The 22,758-nt window shown below is 43.9% G+C and overlaps 1 protein-coding gene across 1 annotated transcript in view; it reads right to left on the bottom strand.

The window, feature by feature from the left end:
* Positions 1-21,366, bottom strand: part of tpo (thyroid peroxidase) — a 135,282-nt gene extending 113,916 nt beyond the window's left edge. Inside the window, exons 1-2 of the mRNA XM_068028488.1 lie at positions 21,222-21,366; positions 4,183-4,296 (exon numbers count right to left, since the gene is read on the bottom strand). Of these exons, the coding sequence (XP_067884589.1) occupies positions 4,183-4,296; positions 21,222-21,366 (259 nt within the window). The remainder of the gene's footprint in view (positions 1-4,182; positions 4,297-21,221) is intronic.
* Between the last annotated feature and the right edge of the window lie 1,392 nt (positions 21,367-22,758).

The raw sequence follows: 22,758 nt of genomic DNA, 5'->3' as shown, positions 1-22,758 counted from the left end.
TCTCCCTGCTCAGCATAGTGGGGAAAGTCTTTGCTCGAGTCGCTTTAAACAGGCTCTAGAAGCTGGCCGAGCGTGTCTACCCTGAGGCACAGTGTGGCTTTCGTGCAGAGAGATCGACCGTTGACATGCTGTTCTCCCTTCGTCAGATACAGGAGAAATGCCGCGAACAACAGATGCCCCTCTACATTGCTTTCATTGATCTCACCAAAGCCTTTGACCTCGTCAGCAGACGTGGTCTCTTCAGACTACTAGAAAAGATTGGATGTCCACCAAAGCTACTAAGTATCATCAACTCATTCCATGACAATATGAAAGGCACAATTCAACATAGCGGCACCTCATCAGACCCCTTTCCTATCCTGAGTGGCGTGAAACAGGGCTGTGTTCTCGCACCCACACTTTTTGGGATTTTCTTCTCCCTGCTGCTTTCACATGCGTTCAAGTCTTCTGAAGAAGGAGTTTTCCTCTACACAAGATCAGGGGGCAGGTTGTTCAACCTTGCACGTCTAAGGGCGAAGTCCAAAGTACTGAAAGTCCTCATCAGGGAACTCCTCTTTGACGATGCTGCATTAACATCTCACACAGAAGAATGTCTGAAGAGACTCATCGACAGGATTGCAGCTGCCTGCAACGAATTTGGCCTAACCATCAGCCTCAAGAAAACGAACATCGTGGGACAGGACGTCAGAAATGCTCCATCCATCAATATTGACGACCACGCTCTGGAAGTGGTTCAAGAGTTCACCTACCTAGGCTCAACTATCACCAGTAACCTGTCTCTAGATGCAGAGATCAACAAGCGCATGGGAAAGGCTTCCACTGCTATGTCCAGACTGGCCAAGAGAGTGTGGGAAAATGGCGCACTGACATGGAACACAAACGTCCGAGTGTATCAAGCCTGTGTCCTCAGTACCTTGCTCTATGGCAGCGAAACCTGGACAACGTATGTCAGCCAAGAGCGACGTCTCAATTCATTCCATCTGCGCTGCCACCGGAGAATACTTGGCATCAGGTGGCAGGACCGTATCTCCAACATAGAAGTCCTCGAGGTGGCCAACATCCCCAGCTTATACACACTACTGAGTCAGCGGCGCTTGAGATGCCTTGGCCATGTGAGCCACATGGAAGATGGGAGGATCCCCAAAGACACATTGTACAGCAAGCTCGCCACTGGTATCAGACCCACTGGCCGTCCATGTCTCCGCTTTAAAGACGTCTGCAAACGCGACATGAAGTCCTGTGACATTGATCACAAGTCGTGGGAGTCAGTTGCCAGCGTTCGCCAGAGCTGGCGGGCAGCCATAAAGGTGGGGCCAAAGTGTGGTGAGTTGAAGAGACTTAGCAGTTGGCAGGAAAAAAGACAAAAGCACAAGGGGAGAGCCAACTGTGTAACAGCCCCAACAAATTTTTCTGCAGCACCTGTTGAAGAGTCTGTCACTCTAGAATTGGCCTTTATAGCCACTCCAGATGCTGCTCCACACACCACTGACCACCTCCAGGCGCGTATCCATTGTCTCTCGAGATAAGGAGGCCAAAGAAGAAGAGTTGAGGTGGATAGCATAGAAGCATTTAAGGGAAAGCTGGATAAGCACATGTAGGTGAAAGAAATGGAAGGATACGTTGATGGGCTTAGATGGAATGGGGTGGGAGGAAGCTCGAGTGGAGCATAAAGATTGGCACGGACCTGTTGATCAAATGGCCTGTTTCTGTGCAACAAATACTTTGTAATACTTTGGAATGACTGCTAATCATTATTACATGCAATTCGCAAACTGTCCAGCAATGTCAGGGAGAAAATATGACAATATGAGTTTACCTCCTTTTGACAAAGCATCAAGATCACAAGCAAAGTTTTCTTCATGAACTACGATCAAGATGATTTGAGACCTAATTTGTTTCAGGTTGGCATCATCCTTTAAAATATTCTAATTGTGTTCAGGATCATTGATCGAGAGCCTAAGAGTTAAGATAGTTTTGCATGCTTCTTTTCCTCACCTATGTTGCTGGCTGTGCTCAGAATGTGAAAGGGATTTATGAAAATAACAACATGGGTGTAGATTATGTGGTGGGGGTCCTAATTAGCATTAGCTTTTGTATTTCTGGTTCCTGGATGTCTATTCTCAATAAAATTAAAATTATTAGGTTCACCCATTCAATTGGCTTGACATGCCAATTTGGTTCATCACAGCTTTATTTATATGATGTTGCTACATTAGCATTAAATAAGTGAATGGTTGACATTGTTAGCAAAGGCTGCATTTTGACCCTGTTGTTAGATTGCCCTGTCTCCAAAGAAGCAAGTACGACAATTTAAAAAATGACAGCTGAAAAAAAACATTAATGTGCTGAAAAAAATCAAATGATACAATATTTATACACGCATGGCAAACAAATGAGAAGATATTTATGTAACACTTGGACACAACCAAACATAACAAACTCTCATTTTCTATCACATAAATAATAAAGGTAAACCAAAGCTTATTCCATCTGGATAGATACCAGTGCAAAACAAATCAATATTCAAAGCAACACTGTTGAGATTTCACTTAATTGTCTTGAACTTAAACATCCAACAAAAATAAATTTATGTTTCATTTTAGCTTTTCTTGCCAAATTTTCCTTCCCTTCTCTTCTTTCCTGAAGGCACTGGGATAGACTCTCGGATGACTTTTCGGTGTCCCGGGTGGCTGCCTTAAAAAGGCATTCAGCTCCATGCATATGCTACCTGTTTAAAGACCCTTCAGCAAAATGTTAGTGCTGAGCAAAGTAGACTGTTCCATTCAGGTTTAGGTAGAGTTGCTGCAACTGCCCAAGCATTTTGTCTCCTCACCTTCTGCACAATCAGGCAGAGCAGAAATGCTGCTCCTGGCTGCACACCACTCCTGGGAGCCCCTTCTGTCTCACAATTGCCCTCCTCCCATCCCTCCCTCTGCTTCCTCAGGAGTAATACACAAACTAGGCTTTTATTCCCTGGAATTTAGAAAGTTTAAGGGGTGATTTGATCAAGGTTTTAAAGATATTAAGGGAAATTGATAGAGTGGATAAAGATAAACTCCCACTGGTTGGGAAGTCTCGGACTGGGAGACATAGTCCAAAAATTAGAGCCAGATTTTTCAGCAGTAAGGTTAGGAAACACATCGACATGTACAGGGTGGTAGAAGTTGGAACCCTTCGATAAATAACAGTTGATGCTAGATTAGTTGTTAATTTTAAATTTGAGGTTGTTAAGATTTTTGTTGACCAATGGTATTAAGGGATATGAGCCAAAGGCAGGCATATGAAGTTTGGTCTCAGATCAGGCAGGATCTCACTGAATGGTGAGACAGGCTTGAAGAGCCAAATGGTCTACTGCTGTTCCTGTATTCCTCTGATTTGCCCGAGGGCTGCTCCTAGTGAGGCAGGCGGCCTAAATTGGATGTTGCAATTGGAGGAGCTACCACGGGAGGTGTGAAAGGTGGTGACAGCTCATCTCTTTTATTAAAATGAGGCTCAAAGCTAATTTCATGTGAGTCTCGGTCTTTCTGCTTCTGGCATGTGCTTGCAACATGTTGCTTGTTTTAGGCTTGTAAATAGGCTCAATCAAATTTCTACCCCACTGCCTCACACTGAGGTAGAGTTCCTTGGTCAACACTTAGCCTAAATGGCCATTACTCATGCGTTAACATTTACATTGAATGTTGAAAGTCCATTTTACCATGGGGACACCACAATCCTCTCCTTATCTGATGCCCATACATGCGCACATCTAGCAGAGGGTCACTCTATGGTGTCCCAGAGCAGATTACATGACTGATGTTCCCCTTCCTAACCCACTCCTACTGCCACTCAAGCCAAGTTCAGTTAGCTCAGAAAAGAACTTGGAATCTTCCCAGTCTGCGTGATTCAGTCACTTGGCTGAGCCAGCAGGAGAACCCATACACATTTATTAAAAAGTGTTTTTACCTTTACTTTGGATCTTTCCAAATCATACAAGCATTTATTTATATCCCATCAGATGAAAATACTCTTTAAATCTCTGCTTGTAGAAACTGCAAAATCATATAGTTAAGAATATTCTGTGAAAAAAATTAACTTTAGATGTAACTTTCAGTGCATAAATGGTCTCAGAGGCCCTATCATTTCCAAAAAAGGCTTTTTGAAAGTAGCCCTTTCACAGTAATAATAAACTTAAAAACTTACCTGTCATAATCATTTCACCTTCCTTATTAAAAGGAAGCAGCAATCCTACACAAAGGATCATGACTACAATCTCCAGAATAGTCATTAATCTCATTTTGAAGGACGAGGTCAAACCTAGTTGGGTGGAGAATAAACAAAGTAACATAGCCTGTGAATATCAGAACTGAGTTATCTAATAGGATGAGCAGACTAAGGGCAGCCTGATAACCTTTATTAATATGGCTATGTTTACACCGGGGACAGGACTATGAATGCAGCTCTGATGATGTTCTTCTCTACTGATCAATAAACATGTCATATTTGAGAAAAGAAAAGCAGCAAGCCTGAAGTGAGATTCCCGGTTGGATTTATTGCATCTACATTGGGTGGCAGATATATTGAATGGACTTCCATCAAGTTTATTTAATCCTGAGTTGACTCATTTTTACATGTCATGTTAAGGTGGAGAGAGGGGGCTGTGTGGTGGGTAGGGGAGAGCACTCATATGCAATGGGTAGATTATCAGAACATTTTGGAAGCTCTCCCCGCATTTTTCGTCTTTCGACATTAACGAGAGGAAAAGCATGAGCAGTGCCCTGAGACCTCAGAAAGACCTACCTGTTAAATCTTTGTATTAAAACAGCATCTGATCTTAATTTCTATCGCAAAATCTTAAACACTACACCAAGGAGACTGAGGGTCAAAATCCTGGCGTTATTAGAGTTAAATTGATATACAAATGCACATTGCTGCAGTGGGATTTTAAGTATCCGTGGTCATGCCAGTTTCTTCCATTTTTGGCTGCTTGTTCTGAAATTTGACTGAACAGGAAGTGTTGAATAGTAATATAGAAAGTGTGTGTAATAGTAATTAAGAATTATTGCAAGTCTATGGGCATTGTAGAAACATGTAAATAATGATGTTTAATGTAGTGCAACATCCATACAGGAATCTTTTACTGTGAAGTTTGGCAGGACAGCACTGTTCATAGAGTCCATGCAATTTTATGATTCATTATTATTTATCATGAATAATATTTGCTTATTAACAACAGATATTTTGCAGCTGTTGTGGTTATTCCCATGGTAACTTCAGGAGTGTAACAGAAAGCTGGAAATTAAGTTGAAACTTTAGTGATTAAGGATGAAATGGCTTCAGTGATAAGAAAGGACACAATAAGGGGTGCACAGTTAGTGGAGACTTTATGGGTTGAATTAAGAATTGGAAGTGGGAGTTGTGTATAGACATCATGGTAGCTGCTGTGAAGTCGTGGAATGTATAAATGCAGCTGTGAAATGGTAGAATGTATAAATGCAGAGATTAGACAAGCATGTTGACAAGGAAGAATGGTTTTAATGGGGAATTTTAATTTTCATATCAGTTGGGATAAGCAGACTATCTCATGTCAGGAAGGTAGTGAATTTCCTGACTCTGTTCAGGATACTTTTCTGCAACAATATGTCTTAGAACCAACAAGGGGGCAGGCCATATTACTTTTAGGAATGAACCCGATTTAGTTAAGTTTAACAGTGCACCAACATTTATCTAATACAGATGATAATATGATCAAATTCACTGTAGGGCTTAATTTTGTCCCCATGACAAGAGTCCTGACGCCAGGCTGGAAAGCTGGGGCAACCCTGTCTTGGCCATTTGGGGGATCCGTGGCCGCATTGTTTGGCGCTGTCCCTTTACAAGACAGGATCCCACTCCCAAGAGTTGCCAGCCAATCGGAGGGCCAGTAGCTCTTCAATTCCAGCAGTACCACTGGGAGCGGTGACCGCTGCTGGGACTGCACCCAGCATGGAGACTTAGCACTGGATGCCAACCACTCTACAAGGCAAGTGGGGTCAGGGGTTGACGGCGGGCATGGGGGCTGTTGGTGAAGGTGAGGGTGTGTGTGATTTCACAGGGGCGGCCACTGCCAATGGGAGATACTCCATGGGCCACAGAGAGGCCACCTGATTTTACTGGGCTGTATCCCCACATGGTGGGGGGGGTCGCAGGGGGGGGGTTGGGGTTGGGGGGCCCATCTGCCCCTGGTAATATGCCAGTGGTGGTGGGAAGGTGCTCTTAAGTGACTTTTAATTGGCCACTTAAGGGCCTCAATTTATCTCTGGGCAGGAAGGCTGACTTCAACTTCTCCACCTCGGTAAAATTTCATGACATCAGGAAGGCGATGGGCACTCCACCCCATGCCTTCCCTCGTCATTCAGCCCCTCCCCTGCCTCCCAGCCCATCATCCCTAGAAAGCTTGTAAAATCCAGCGCCTTGTGTTTGGAGAAACGTGGGCGCCTTGAAATTGATAACAGCGACATTGTCAATGAAAATAAGGTTAAAGAAAATAATAACGTCAGTATTTACGGTAGAGGAAGAGGATAGCATGTTTGTTACCCCCAAGAAAACCAATGTTGTATCAGGGCAGGGACTCACCAAAATTAGCAGAAGCAAAATAACAGTTATACAGAAAATTACGGCACTAATGAGTGACAAATCCCTAAGATCAGATGATTTGCATCCCACAAATTTAAAGGAAGTAAGTGAGAACATTGCAGATGCCCTAACTATGATCTTTCAAAGTTCTCTCAATAGAGTAAATGTTCCTTCAGATTGAAAAATTGCACGTCACTCCACTATTTAAGAAAGGTGAGAGACAGAAACTAGGGAATTATAGATCAGTTAGCTTAATATCTGTTGTCAGGAAATTATAATTAAGGATAGAATGATTAAATACCTTGAAAATTTAAGCTGATGAGAAAGAGTCAGCATGGATTTGTAAAGGGTAGGTCATGCCTGATGAACTTCATTACATTTTTTGAACAGCTGACTAAAGTAGTGAATAGGGGAAAGTCTATGGATGCTATTTATACGGTTTTCCAGAAGGCATTTGATAAAGTCCTTCATAAGAGACTGTTAACTAAAATTGAAGCTCAATGAATTGAAGACAACTTATTGACCTTGTTAGAAAATTGGCAGGAGAAAAAGAGTAGGGATAATGAGCAAGTACTCTAATTGGCAGGATAGTGGTCTCCTGCAAGGATCTGTGCTGGAGCCTCAACTATTCACTGTAATTATCAACAACTTAGATGATGGGATAGAAAGCCACATATTCATGTTCGTTGATGACACTATGGTAGGTGGTACTGTAAGCAGTATAGATAGAAGCATAAAGTCACAAAGACATGTTGATAGATTGAGTGAATGGGCAAAACTGTGGCAAATAGATTTCAATGTAAGCAATTGTGAGGTCATCCATTTTGAACCTAAAAGATATAGAGGAGAGTATTTTCGAAGTGGCAAAAAGCTAAAAGCAGTGGAGGCCCAAAGAGACCACGTGCATAGATCATTAAAATTACATGAACAGGTACAGAAAATTATCCAAAAGGCTGATGGAATACTAGTCTTTATATCTAGAGGACTATAATACAAAGGGGTAGAAGTCATGCTTCACCTATACAAAGGCCTCGTTAGACCACGCCTGGAGTACTGTGAGGACACCTGGAGTACTTTGAGGAGGTCTGAGCACCACACCTCAAAAAGGATGTATTGGCCTTGGAGGGAATGCAGCATAGATTTGCCAGAATGATACCCGGACTCCAAGGCTTAAATTATGAGGAGTTGTATTCCCTGGAATTTAGTAGGTTAAATAGTGATTTAATCAAAGGTTTCAAGATATTAAGGGGAATAGATAGGGTAGATAGAGAGAAACTATTTGTGCTGGTTAGGAAACCGAGGGCGAGCGGCATAGTCTAAAAATTAGAACCAGACTTTTCAGTGAAATTAGGAAACACTTCTACATGCAAAGGGCTGTAGAAGTTTGGAATTTTTTTCTGCAAATGGCAATTGATGCTAGATCAATTGTGAATTTTAGAACTGAAATTGCTAGGTTTTTGCTAACAAAAGGTATTAAGGGATATGGGGCAAAGTATATATTTAAAAGCTTTTAAAATATACCTATTAGTCTCCTTGCACTTAAAAAATCTTAGTTTTAAGATCCACCTCAAAGGCTCATAAACAAACACATTTAATAGAAACTCACAATAGTGATTCATTCGATCTAGGGCATGGCCAGCTTTGCGGGGCTGATTGTGAGCGTGTTATTTTTCAACCAGTGAAGAAGATTGTGGAAACTTGATTTCTGCTGGATGTAACTCGTGCTTGAAATTCCTTGATCTTTTCTACCTATTTGGCTGATTTTGGGCAAAGAAACTGGTGCAACCTAATGGAAAGTCCTACCCTCTGTCTTGGAATTCCTCTTTTTTAAAAATATGTTCAGTGGATTTAGGTATTGTTAGCAAGGCTATCATTTATTGCCCATCTCTAAATGCCCTTGAGAAGGTGGTGGTGAGCCACCTTTTGAACCGTTGCAGTCCATGTTGTGCAGGTACACCCACAGCGCTGTTAGGGATTTTTATTCAACTTTTCCGTAGCAGTTTGATTGATACAACTGAGTGGCTTGCTAGGCCATTTCAGAGGGCGGTTAAGAGTCAACCACATTGCTGTGGTCTGGAGGCCATGTAGGCCAGACCAGGTCAGGACAGCAGATTTCCTTCCCTGAAGGACATCAGTGAACCACTAATGAGATAGCTGTTTTTGCAAAGGAAAAGGGATGGAAGATAGAGCTCAGCTGACTTATGTCCAGCACTTTCTAATGGCCAGTTACAAAGCAGCACAGAGAGTGAGCTTCTCCTTCAATTCCACTCACTTCCTTCAGGTAAAAGGTGTTGCTATGGGTACCCACATGGGTCCTAGTTATGCCTGTCTTTTTGTGGGATATGTGGAACATTTCTTGTTCCAGTCCTACTCAGACACCCTTCCCCAACTTTTTTTCCAGCACATTGACGACTGTATCGGTGCTGTTTCCTGCGCCCGCCGGAACTGGAAAACATGATCAACTTTGCTTCCAATTTCTACCCTTCTCTCACCTTTACATGGTCCATCTCCAACACTTCCCTTCCCTTCCTCGACTTCTCTGCCTCCGTCTCTGGGGATAGGCTGTCCACTAATATTCATTATAAGCCCACCGAGTCCCACAGCTACCTCGACTATATTTCCTCACACCCTGCCTCCTGCAAGAACTCCGTTCCATTCTCACAGTTTCTCTATCTCTAACACATCTGCCCTGATGATGCAACCTTCCACGATAGTGCTTCTGATATGTCTTCCTTTTTCCTTAACTAAAGATTCCCCCCCACTGTGGTTGACAGGGCCCTCAACCATGTCCAGTCCATTTCTCTCACCTGTGCCCTCACCCCTTCCCCTCCCTCCCAGAACCATGACAGGGTTCCCCTTGTCCTCACTTTCCACCCCATCAGCCTGCACATCTAAAGGATCACCCTCCGCCATTTCCGCCATGTCCAGTGTGATGACACTACCAAATGCATTTTCCCCTCCTCTCCCCTGTCAGCATTCTGAAGGGATCGTTCCCTCTGCAACACCCTGGTCCACTCTTCCATTACCCTCGATACTTCGTCCCCTTCCCATGACATCCTCCTATGCAATCGCAGGAAGTGTAATGCCTGCCCATTTACCTCCTCTCTCCTCACTATCCAAGGGCCCAAACACTCCTTTCCGGTGAAGCAGCGATTTACTCGTACTTCTTTCAATGTAGTAGACTGTATTCACTGCTCACAATGCGGTCTCCTCTACATTGGGAAGACCAAACACAGATTGGGTGACCACTTTGCGGAACACCGCCGCTCAGTCCAAAAACATGACCCCAAGCTTCCTGTCGCTTGCATTTCAACACACACCCATGCTCTCATGCCCACATCTCTGTCCTGGGCTTGCTGCAGTGTTCCAGTGAACATCAACACAAGCTTGAGGAACAGCAGCTGATTTACCGATTAGCCACACTATAGCCTGCCGGACTGAACATTGAGTTCAATAATTTCAGAGCATGACTGCCCCCCCCCCCTTTTTTTTTTCTTTTTTTTGTTTGTTTCATCGTTCAATTTTTTTCATCGTCTGCCTGCCCAATGTTTTTTTCTCATGTTTGAGCTTTTGGTTCGGGCTTTCATTATTCGGTCATTTAATACCCTCTCTGCACTAACACTTTGTCTTTCACTACACCATTAACACACTCTCTTTGCCTTTGCCCCATGACCTCCTCGTCAGTTATTCTCTGTGACCCACTATCCTATCAACACCTTCCCTTTTGTTCTCTTTTACCCCACCCCTGCTTTATTTACTTAAAACCTATTACATTTCTAACCTTTGCCAGTTCTGATGAAAGGTCACTGACCTGAAACTTTAACTCTGCTGCTCTCTCCACAGATGCTGCCAGACTTGCTGAGTATTTCCAGCACTTTTTGCTTTTATTGCAGGGAGAGTTACTCTCCCGCCTGTCCCTTCCACTGAAAATTTTGTATATATGTGATAGGAACTTAAAGGGGAAAACAACTAACAATGAATACATTTTTGATTTCAATATCACCACAAATAAGGGCAATGTCTTTATTTACTGAACGATATTTTACAAACTACGATCATTTTACAAGCCTTGACATACATTAAGTTGAATTTAACTTGCTTGTTGATAACCAAAACAGTAATTGAAATCAAATTCAGTGACAGTAGCATGTAATTTTGTTGTTTTGTTTATTTGAATTCTATCCCCACTCTTTCAATGAAGGCATTAGCTCATCAATTTTAAATGGGTTAACACCTCTGTTAAAATAGTAGACACAGGAATTTTATATGAATACATAGTTGTATAATATAATTTAAAGTTCAATGTTTGAAGTTTAAATTTTTCAGCACAAGAAAATAGTACATTTCTATTTCAGACATTTATTGACAATTCCATTCTAAAATCATAAAAATTCTTTCTCGTGTGAGTTGCTCACAGCAGAAAGAAGATTATTGGGCTGGAACATGCTGTCAGGCTAATGGTGTGTTTAATGGAGCTCGCCGTTATTATTGTGTAGATCATTCAGCAACTTGTGGGGAAGAACAGCTACCCTGCTAATTGTGAATTGTCACAAGTTATTAGATGATTTGCTTTCCCGTTAGCCTTGTGAAAATGGCAGCTCAACCATAACCTCCCCATGAGTTTTCATGAAATTGCTGCATTTATGCTTTAATTGCCAATTAAACACACTGCAGAAAGTTAGGGTTAATACTTAGCAGCATAAGTACCTTCTTATTGATGAGGATTATGTTCCTTCAAAGTTACTCCATCTCTCTGGCCCAGAAAGGGAACAACTGAAACTATGGAGTCTCATTCCGACAGGTAGTAAATTGTTGTTAATGACTTTCAAAATTTAAAATTTAAAATGTTAATATTTTTCTTACTATTCTTTTGTGTCTTCTCTCTCTCTCTCTTAATCCAATCTTTCTTTCCCTCTCTTTATTTCCCTTTCTGTACCTGATTCAACTCTAATTCACCCTATTTCCTTCTCTGTCATTCCTCCTTTTCTTTCTCAATCCTTAAATTTCAGTGGTTAAGGAGATAGACTGTCAGTCCCATCGTTCACCAAGGTTCTAGATGCCCTGTTGTTCTTGCAAGGTTATCAACTTGCACATCCAGCAACATACAGTGCATATAATTTTCAAGCTGAAGGGTGAGGGAAAAGTCTAACTAATGGGGCACGTTTGCCATTCTACAGCAAATTTGTTGTTGCCATTGGTTTGTACAGTAGTTTGGTTCTGAAGCAACTGAAAGCTATTGGGTAAATAGAGTACTGCACTAGCTGATGTCTATTCACCTTCACTTTTGTCTTTTCACCAATGGCCAAGAGCATCCATGCCTCGAGCCCCGAGAGACCAATTGTTCACATTCATCACATGAATAATGGGACACTATAGCACGAGCAGTATATTAGTGTACATAGGACATGTTGACTGATTTTCTTTTCACCATATCAATAGTTCAAGAAATCAATAGTGAAAAACAGATATTAACACTTTAAAGATGTTTGCATAGTATTTGAATTTAGACTGGGTAATTGTCTTTACAATTCTACCAGTCCTGTTTCAGTTTACACCTGACAATTGAAATTTATTCATTGTACTAAAATCTTGAAATATCCAATAATTTTAAGTAGCAGAAGTAGGAATTTAGTGTTAAAAAAGTTGAAATAGCTATAAGATAATTTTAATTAAGCAACTTTGAATTAACAGCAGTAGAATTTAACGACAAATAACGTCTTAATAAGAATTTTGAGTAAATAAATTAAGCCTTCAATAACAAAATAAAGCATGTTAATATCATTAAACATTTAAAACAATAGAATTTATCAGAGACAAAACATGAATTTAGATCCCAAACAGATTATTCACTAGATTAATACTAACCGGACTGCGGGTCAATGTTGCTCCTTTAAGACTTTGATTTCTTTGGCTTTCACTGAAGCTGTGGCTCCTCAGATTTAACAGTGATATTCTTTGAGTCGCACTTTCTTTCTTGCCTTGAATGTCTCGACTCTTTAAACATCCTTCATGCTCTGTTACCCAAGCTTTTCAGGAAGTATTGTCAAAGTGGCATGAGTGCTCATACAGACCCTTCAAACCAAAGTCGGTCTCAGACTCCTTGTTGCTACTGACGTCAAGAAAGAACAGTCTGGTCAAAACTACCAGCCTAAAAAATAATAACCGTTGCAAGTTTCTTTGTATTTTGTAGTTGTGCATAAGTGTTTAACTTTTTAAATTGGCCTATCTGACTGGTTTGAGAAGAAGTATTTTTCTATGTATATGAGTTTCCTTTATTATATTGAGCTTGTTTCCATGTTGTTTGAAGATTGTACTCATGATCCCCAACCCAGCTTGATCATCTATACTCAAGCCTGCCTCAAACACCTGAAAATATATCACCTCTCCATCTCTACAGTCTAATCATTCTACTCCTGGATCTTACAGGAGGGTGAGGAAACATTCCAAATTCCTCATCATCACTATCAGCTTCCACCTTCAAGCTGTGGCACTGAGCTTTTCCTCCAAGCCCATTCCCTAATCTCACCATTTTCACCTCTCTTGCTAGTTTAGATGAGGAGTTTCATTGCATCCAAAATTGAAGCAAATTGCTCAGCTGTCTTTCAATATATGATAAATGGTTATCAGAAAGCATTTGTCAAATTGTAAATCAATGCCAGTGAATGACACAATGTACTTTAACATATAGCATATAAAGTGTTAATATCCACAGCCACATACATTACCTGGTGATGTCTCATTGTATGCAAACGCTAGAAAGAAAAGAATGAAGGACTTGCATTTAAATAACACCTTTTACAAACTTAGGATGACCCAAAATTAGGGATGGGCACCAACATGTTGCACCATGGACATTTGACAAAATTATTGACTCCGCCATGGACATGGGGGCAGTTAATTTGTATATAGCCAATCTAATGCCATCAAAATACAGTCCGATTTAAAATGCATTTCTCCCTATTTAGTGAGTACCTGACATTGTTTGTGCGAGCACAAGTAGTCAATGTCTGCCTGCACACTTGATGGAGCAATGCGGAGAATGTGTAGGATGCAGAGATGTCCATCTGTCAGGAGTGATCTTCATCTCTTTCTCTCACTCTCTTTCTCTCTCTCTCCTGTGACAGTTGCAGAGAGTGGAAACTCTCCCCAGAGTAGCTTTGTGATAGGTCAGTCTTTTAAAAAAGTTCACAGCTGTCAGCTGACAGGAGCGGGAACAACGGCTTCCGAACTCAGGACAAGTTCGAGGTTTTCAGTGGGCTTTTTCAAAAAAAATTGGAACCAGCTGAAAAACCCTGAACTTGTCCTGAGTTTGGAAGCTGCTGTTCTCGCTCTGTCAGCTGTGAAACTGCCGGCTATGAATTTTTCTAAAGCCAGACTTGTCTGGAAAGAAGTCAATGGAAAATTTCTCATCCCTGAAATTACAGGTCACGGACCACAAGATTTTTACCAGGGACACTGGTGTCCATATACGACACATTACCGACCCCTGCCCAAAATGCTTTACAGTAATGAAATATTTTTGAAGTGTTGTAAGGTAGGAAACACCGCAGCCAACTTGCGCAAAGCAATCTTCCACAAACAGTAATGAAATAATGACCAGATCATCTGTTTTAGTGGTATTTGTTGAGGGATAAACATTGTCCAAGTCACTGGGGAGAACTCCCCTGCTCTTCTTCAAATAGCACCATGGATTGTTTACGTTCCCCTGAGAGGGCAGACAGGCCTCAGTTTAACATCTCGGTGTGGAGTTTTCACTCGGTATGCAATTTGAAAAATAAGCCCAAAATGTGCTGGAAGTTGCGTTGGTTTTGCCAAGGTGAAGTTATGCCCATGTTTCACTTCAAAATCATTAGCATAAGCCCAAATATAAAATCGCACATGAATCAGCACAATTCAGCAGCATAATCGAACATAATCGATTTGTGGCTGGAATAGGCTGGTAAAGCCTAGTGGGGCTGGTGTAGGCTCATATAAAAGGCAATGAAATAAAAAAATTCCCTTCAAAGTGAGTATGAAGATCACAAGGTAAGACACTTTTCTCTCTCCCTCTGTAAACTCTTTGCATCTTTTACAATTTAATCGCTGTCCTGAGCAGGAAATGCGCCATTTTGTCTGGTGTAGCAGCAGGACCTGTAGTTACAATTGATTACTGGTTACTGATGTCTTGAATAAACTAGTTACTGCAGTACAACAGGACACATTATCATAGCTTCAATTGACTGCTGGCTGGTCACAGGTGTTGTGAGCAAGGGGCAAATCAGTTGACTGAATTTAAACTAGTTTTAAATTGATTGCTCCAAGCTTTTGCTGTAGCTAAAGAAACAGGCTTGTGGACTGACTTTTGACAGCAGGTCAGGTGCCGAAGGTTAGATTTACATGACTGCGGGTGTCTGCCCAAGTGTCTGGGTACAATGCAATGAAACTTCTGAATGGGCCCAATCAGTGAAAACTCACCTTTTCAAACTGCTGGCATGGCCAGTTTTGTGTGTGGGGAATGCCTCAGGTGAAGGGATTTTTCAACCAGCATAATAGGTCGCATTTAGAAAGCGGTTATGCCTGTAACTTACTTACACTTAAAATTCAGCAATCTTTAGTGCTATTTCATCTCATTCCACTCAGATTCTGCTGTTATATGAGTAGAAGTCATGAGGAACCCAGGCCCTCAACTGAAAGCTGCACCTCTGACAGTGTCAGCCCAGGTTATGTGCTTAAGTAAAAGCAAAATACTGTGGATGCTGGAAATCAGAAATAAAAACAAGAAATGCTGGAAATACTCAGCAGGTCTGGCAGCATCTGTGGAGAGAGAAGCAGAGTTAACGTTTCGGGTCAGTGACACTTCTGGCAAATATTAGAAATGTGAAAGGTTATAATCAAGTAAAGTGGGGGTGGGCAAGAGATAACAAAGGAGAAGGTGTAGATCAGACAAGGTCACAGAATATTAAGGGTGCCAGTAACAGAGGGTGGGCATTGCTCAACAAAGGACACAGAGGGGCAGTGGCTCTTGTTCCCAAGGGAATAGCAAGGGGAAGATCTTTGGGGAGGTGGACTGCAAAGATAGCACTAGAAAGGGGAGAGACAGCCTGACATGGAACTGATCCACCCAGTCATCATGGTCACCCTTGAGGAGGAGGAGGAGGAATGCAGATGGAGGGAGGACCAGGCACCGACGGGTCCACAGCAGGAACAGCAAGAGGGCTGGCCTCCAAGTGGGCATACTGGAGAAGTGCGCAAAGGGGAACGACAATAGCCGGCCGCTGGAAGATGGGGCAAACCAATTGACTGAAGGGCCTAACTGCGGGAGAGAATCTACCAGTGATATGATCACCTGGTTCATGGTTTGTATTAATATTTTAGAGGTCACTTTTTGTTTTGAGAAATTAAATGTGTAGTTGTAAGAATTTCAAAAGGTTGCAGACCACCTAAGATTTAAAGTTCAAAAATCTCTCCATGAGTGCTTACAGAGACAGAGTTAGAGAGGTGAAAACAAAAAATCACAGGTGGTTTCATTTAGTTGGCCAGTCGGAACCAATACATCTGGAAGAGTTGGCTCTGTCATTGTTAGCAATATTAATTATTCATGGGGGTATTAGGAATCAAAAGGAAGATTTGGAATTAGAAATAATTAGTTTAAATTGCTATCTGGGACATCCCATATGTAGCACTATGCTATGGAGAAAGATGTTACTAGGGAGCTGTCTTTTGGGGTCAGGTGTCTTTTTTTTGGGTGCTTGCTGAGACAGTCAGTGAGTTGGCTTTTAGTCAGTCAGCCAAAGTCCCATCTTCACATTGAGGATACCCTCCATCGTGTTGTGTGGTACCTCCACTGTGCTAAATCGGATAGATTTTGAACAGATCTAGCAATGCAAAACTGGGCAAACATGAGGCGCTGTGGCCATCATCAGCACCAAAATTGTATTCAACCACAATCTGTAACCTCATGGCCCGGCATATCCCCCACTCTACCATTACCATCAAGCCGGGGGATCAACCCCGGTTCAATGAAGAGTGCATGAGGGCATGCCAGAAGCAGCACCAGGCATACCTTAAAATGAGGTGTCAACCTGATGAACATACAACCCAGGACTACTTGTGTGCCAAACAGCATAAACAGCATGCGATAGACAGAGCTAAGCAATCCCATAACCAACGGACCAGATCTAAACCCTGCAGTCCTGCCACATCCAGTCGTGAATGGTGGTGGACAATTGAACAACTAACTGGAGGAAGTGGCTGCACAAATATACCCATCCTCAATGATGGGGCAGCCCAGCACATCAATGCAAAAGATAAGGCTGAAGCATTTGTAACAATCTTCAGCCAGAAGTGCCGATTGGATGATCCATCTCAGCCTCCTCTTGAAGTCCCCAGCATCACAGATGTCAGATTTCAGCCAATTCGATTCACTCTGCGTGACATCAAGAAATGACTGAAGGCACTGGATACTGCAAAGGTAACAGGCCCTGACAACATTCCGGCAGTAGTACTGAAGACCTGTGCTCCAGAATTTGCCGTGCCCCTAGCCAAGCTATTCCAGTACAGCTACAACACTGGCATCTACCCAGCAATGTGAAAAATTGCCCAGGTATGTCCTGTACATAAAAAGCAGGACAAGTCCAACCCGGCCAATTACCACCCCATCAGTCTACTCTCAATCATCAGTAAAGTGATGGAAGGTGTCATCAACAGCGCTATCAAGCGGCACTTGCTGAGAAATAAACTGCTCACTGACACTCAGTTTGGGTTCCGCCCGGGCTACTCAGCCTTGATTCAAACATGGAGATAACAGCTGAACTCCAGAGGTGAGGTGAGAGTAACTGCCCTTGACATCAAGGCAGCATTTGACTGAGTATGGCATCAAGGAGCCCCAGCAAAACAGGAGTCAATGGGAATCAGGGGGAAAACCCTCTGCTAGTTGGAGTCATAACAAGCATAAAGAAAGGTGGTTGTGGTTGTTGGAGGTCAATAATCTCAGCTTCAGGACATCACTGCAGGTGTTCCTCAGGGTAGTTAGTGTCCTAGGCCCAACCATCTTCAGCTGCTTCATCAATGACCTTCCTTCAATCATAAGGTCAGAAGTGGGGATGTTCGCTGATGATTGTACAATGTTCAGCACCATTCACGACTCCTCAGATACTGTACCTGTAGAAATGCAACAAGGCCTGGACAATATTCAGGCTTGGGCTAATAAATTGGCAAGTAACATTCATGCCACACATGTGCCAGGCAATGGCATCTCCAACAAGAGAGAATCTAGCCATTTCCCCTTGACATTCAATGGCATTACGATCGCTGCATCCCCCACTATCAACATCCTGGGAGTTGATCAAAAACTGAACTGGAGTAGCGATATAAATACCGTGGCTTACAAGAGAAGGTCAGAGGCAAGGAATCCTGTGGTGAGTAACCCACCTCCTGACTTCCCAAAACCTGTCTACCATCTACAAGGCACAAATCAGGTGTGTGATTGAATACTCTCCACTTGCCTGGATGGGTGCAGCTCCAACAACACTCAAGAAGCTTGACACCATCCAGGATAAAGCAGCCCGCTTGATTGGCACACCATCCACAAACATTCACTCCCTCTGCCACCAACGCACAGTGGCAGTAGTGTGTACCACAGAAGGACAAGGGCAGCAGATGCATGGGAACACTACCACCTGCAAGTTCCCCTCCAAGCCACACACCATCCTGACTTGGAACTATCTCGCCATTCCTCCACTGTCGCTGGGTCAAGATCCTGGAACTCCCTTCCTAACAGCACTGTTGGTGTATCTAGTCCACATGGACTGCAGCAGTTTAAGAAAGCAGCTTAGCATCACCTTCTCAAGGACAATTAGAGATGGGCAATAAATGCTGGCCTAGCCAGCGATGCCTACATTCCATGAATGAAGAAAAAGAAATGTTAGTTTTTGGAAAGCTGTTGGCTTAGAAAGCAGCTGGGCTCGGGAGCAGAGAGGCTATCAGGAACCAGGGGTGTTTCTGTTATGAGGCAGGCCCACACTCAAACTGGGAAATCCAGATTTGTGAGTTCTTGATGGTGAACTGGAGGATTTGCCTAGCCGAAGCTAGAGGAAGAGTTCCCAGGGAATCTCAAATCTCGGAAGACAGCTCAGAAATCAAGGAAATCAAAGTAAATTCCTAAGAGCTGTGGTACACTTTGGATTGGTCCCAAGAGAAGTGAACAAACCCCCAAGAACCTGTAACGTATAGGAAAAATTCTTTGGATGGAAGTAACAGTGAAACAAAGGTGTTCTGTTGTGATTTAGAGTTGATCTTCATCTTCATGTTTTCAGTTTAATATTTAAGTGTTTCCAAATTGTAGCATTAACTTCGTAGTGTTTGCTTTGTTTAACTCTTGTACAGTAAAGTTTCTTATATTTTAAATATGAAATCTTGTGGCATAATTCTGTCAGTAATACCTGGATAATTTGACTTTCTTTTTTTAAACTTTAATGGTCCCTAATGGGATCATAACACCAGACACTGCTCAATTATCTGCAGATGTCCAATTGGTAGTGTCAGCAAAAGCTGCAACTCTCCAGGGAGGCCATCAACAATTTATGCACCATGCTGCAGGACAGACTGAGACTCAGGGGGGTTCGGTGGACACCCAATGCTCGTGGCCCTGCATATCACTGTGACTCTCACTATCTACGCTCCCAGATCTTTTCAGGGATCCACTGGGGACATGTGTGGGATATCCCAGGCTACAGCCCATTGGTACATTAAGGAGGTGATCAATGCCATGTTCAAGAGGGCCAGCGACTATAGGCACTATTGAACTAACCTGACAGTCAGGCAGAAACGTCCATCGGCTTTGGGACCATCGCTGGATTTCCCCAGCTGCAAGGTGTGATAGCCCGCATGCATGTGGCCATCAAGGCGCCCACGGACCAGCCAGTGGCCTTCATCAACAGGAAGGGTTCCATTCCATCAATGTGCAACTGGTCAGCAACCACTGAAAGCAAATCTTTCAGGTGTGTGCATGGTTCCCAAGAAGCAGCCACGACGCCAGCATACTCCAACAATCACAGGCGCAACAGCATTTCTTCGGGGTGGACTCTTGTGGACAAGAGCTACCCATTTTTTTTTCATTCATGGGATGTGAGCATCGCTGGCTAGGCCAGCATTTATTGCCCATCCCTAATTGCCCTTGAGAAGTTGCTGGTGAGCTGCCTTCTTGAACCACTGCAGTCCATGTGAGGTTGACTTCGTAGCGGTTAGGTACAACTGAGTGGCTTGTTAGGCCATTTCAGAGGGCATGTAAGAGTTAACCAAATTGCTGTGGGTCTGGAGTCACAGGTAGGCCAGACCAGGTAAGGACAGCAGATTTCCCTCCCTAAAGGACATTAGTGAACCAGATGGGTTTTTACAACAATCGACAATGGTTTCATGGTCATCATTAGACTAGCTTTTAATTCCAGATTTATTAATTAAATTCAAATTCCACCTTCTGCTGTGGTGGGATTTGAACCCATGTCTCCAGAGCAATACCCTGGGTCTCTGGGTTACTAGTCCAGTGATAATACCACTACAGCACTGCCACCTCATTGAAGACATGGCTACTCACACCTGTGAGAAACCCTCACACTGTAGCAGAGGAGAGGTACAATACCTGCTCCACCCGAGCAACCATTGATCAGGCCATTGTTGAAGGTGAGATTCAGGTGTCTAGACTGATCTGGTGGAGCCCTTGAATATGTCCCAAAGAGGGTCTTGTGTTTTGTTCTGATCTGCACGTTCTAGCACTGTGGAGTGGGGGTGGGGGTGGTGGGAGGGCGTGGCTGGCCTTGCATAATGGGGAAGATGTGGAGGTGGCGGCCAAGGATGATGAACCCCTTGCACCAGAGGCGAGGGGAATTGAGAGACGTACAAGGGAGGGTCAGGACAATCTCATGTTTCTGGTGACCCTGATGTCCTTTCAATATTAGTGTGATAAAGACTTTAATGCGGACCTGCTGTCGTCTCATTCAGTTCACACTCCATTGCTGAGTGCCCAGGTTCACAGCGCACACTGATAAAGCTGAGGAGCTGCCCAAGTCTGGCCTATCCCAACACTAATAGCCCATTGAGTGAGCAAGGCTGTAGATGACATCTGACAAGGCAACAAGAGGTGAATGGACGACTAGCAACAGTAAGCGTGACATTCATGTATTGGCACTACTGCATAAAGGCTTTACATCTAGAAAGTCTAAACACCCTTGAGTGTGTCCAGGTGCTCATTTTAACATGCTGACATGTGCTCCTACAAGGTGTGACCCCTTCACTTGCAGCTGGCCTGGAGGCAGGCTGCTGAGCAGGCTGCCCCATGACCTTGGGTGACCTTTGCAACCATTCTCTGGCTGCCTGAAGCCTGGAGGGTCCGGACATTGAGGGGCTCCTGCACAGTTTCAGGACCCTCCTCTGTCATCGAGATTACTGGAGTACAGAGGTCACTGGCAGAGGGACTGAGGAGCTGCTGTCCACACTCGGAGCACCCTGAGAGAACCTCCCAGAAGCCGAAGGCAGCTGCTTCTCCTCCTTTGCAAGTTGCACTTGCACCTCCCTGCTGACCTGAGAAGGACAAGCACCCAGTGCAGACTCCAGAAGCCTTGTCCCCCTCTCGCTTTGCCATTGCTGCGTAGTACCTGAGGAGAAGGTGATGGTACGCATGTCTGTGCGCTTCTCTGGCATCCACTGACTGGTCTGCTGGATCTGGCTCTCCATGAGGGTCACCAGTCTCTGGATGAAGAAAGCCATGCACCCACATGCCTGAGACATGACAGCACTCATGGCTTTGGGTGCGTTAGCTTCTGGTAGCCACACCAGATGTTCATTTAGCTGCAACAGGTGCTGTGTTGCCAATGACTCCAGAGGTACATCATCAGTCTAGGGCTCAGCAAGGGTCAGGCGTCCCACAGTCTCTAACTGCCAGTGGCCTTGGCTGTCACACTCTCTGTCAGCTGCTCGGGTGCATCTGTGATGTGCTCACCAGATTATGACCCTGAATCCACTTGCGAATGCATACCCACCAACGTGAGAGTCTCTGCACTGGTGGAGGATGCAGGGAATGATGTGATGGTGCCCCCTCTGTGGATTCCTCCTTCCGCTCAGAGGCGGACTGATAGCCACCATTCTTTGTGGCTGATTGTCCTTCAGGAACACAGAGACCTACATGACAGTACACAAACATTTAGTGATTCAGGGCTTCGCGTCTCCTCATCCCGACCATGCCTGATGTGGAGCTTCATATGTCTAGTTGTGGACACATGAGCACTATGTCTCATGTGTCACCCAGATGCACCTTTTCACCCCTGCACTTGTTCACTCAATCTCTTGGATTGACACTCATGTCTCGCTATCAGCAAATGCTTGGCCACGCTGCAAACTGTCAGTTCCAGGGCCTCCTCTGAGGAGGTTAGAATACAGACGTCTGTGATTCCTCCACCAGTCTTGGGTCATTCTTTGTTATTGTGGGCCCATTTCTCCTGCAAGCAGAGAGAAAAACTCCGTTAGTTTACCCACAAAGACTGGCAGAGCACTATGCAGGTGGCAGTTCTTTGGCCCATGATGGGAGCCCCTGAATGCCTCCTCTATACGTCTGCTCTCATGTGATGTGGTGGGGCTCAGAAAGGACAGATGGCTGTCTGTCACTGAGATGCCACCATGTATCTGAAAGGATATGTTGCTGCCACACCCCCTTACCTCTGCCTGTGTGCTCACTCCATCCCCGTCTAGCACACCATCCAGGTTTGACACATGCAAAGCCCAAAGAGGCGAATGGCATGGAGGACTCACCTTGGCAGAGTGAAGAAGGTCATTGACCTGTTGTGTGGCACTGCATTCATGTTTGGGTAGTGACCCCCACGGCTGCTGACATCCTCTGCCATCTCCATCCAGGCTAACTTAATCAGATTGCATGGTCTCTTCTTGCCATCCCTGTGAAAGAGGACCTCCTGCCTTACCATTGCAATCTGGAGGAAAACCTGCAGAGATGCATTGCTAAATTATGGGGCCATCCAGTGTCTTCTCTCTGCCATGGTGGCTGCAGCCTCCCAGTCCACTCGTTGGGTCCTCACTTCAGGCACAGGGCTGCTGGGATCTTCACTTCAGGTGCAGGTGTCTTCACTTCACACAAAGGAGTGCACAGGTCTTCACTTCAGGTGCAGTGGTGTTCACTTCAGG

Source organism: Heterodontus francisci, chromosome 3 (assembly GCF_036365525.1).
Source record: "Heterodontus francisci isolate sHetFra1 chromosome 3, sHetFra1.hap1, whole genome shotgun sequence".
In the NCBI taxonomy this organism is placed as follows: Eukaryota; Metazoa; Chordata; class Chondrichthyes; order Heterodontiformes; family Heterodontidae; genus Heterodontus; species Heterodontus francisci.
This window is presented reverse-complemented; position numbering and strand designations above follow the sequence as displayed.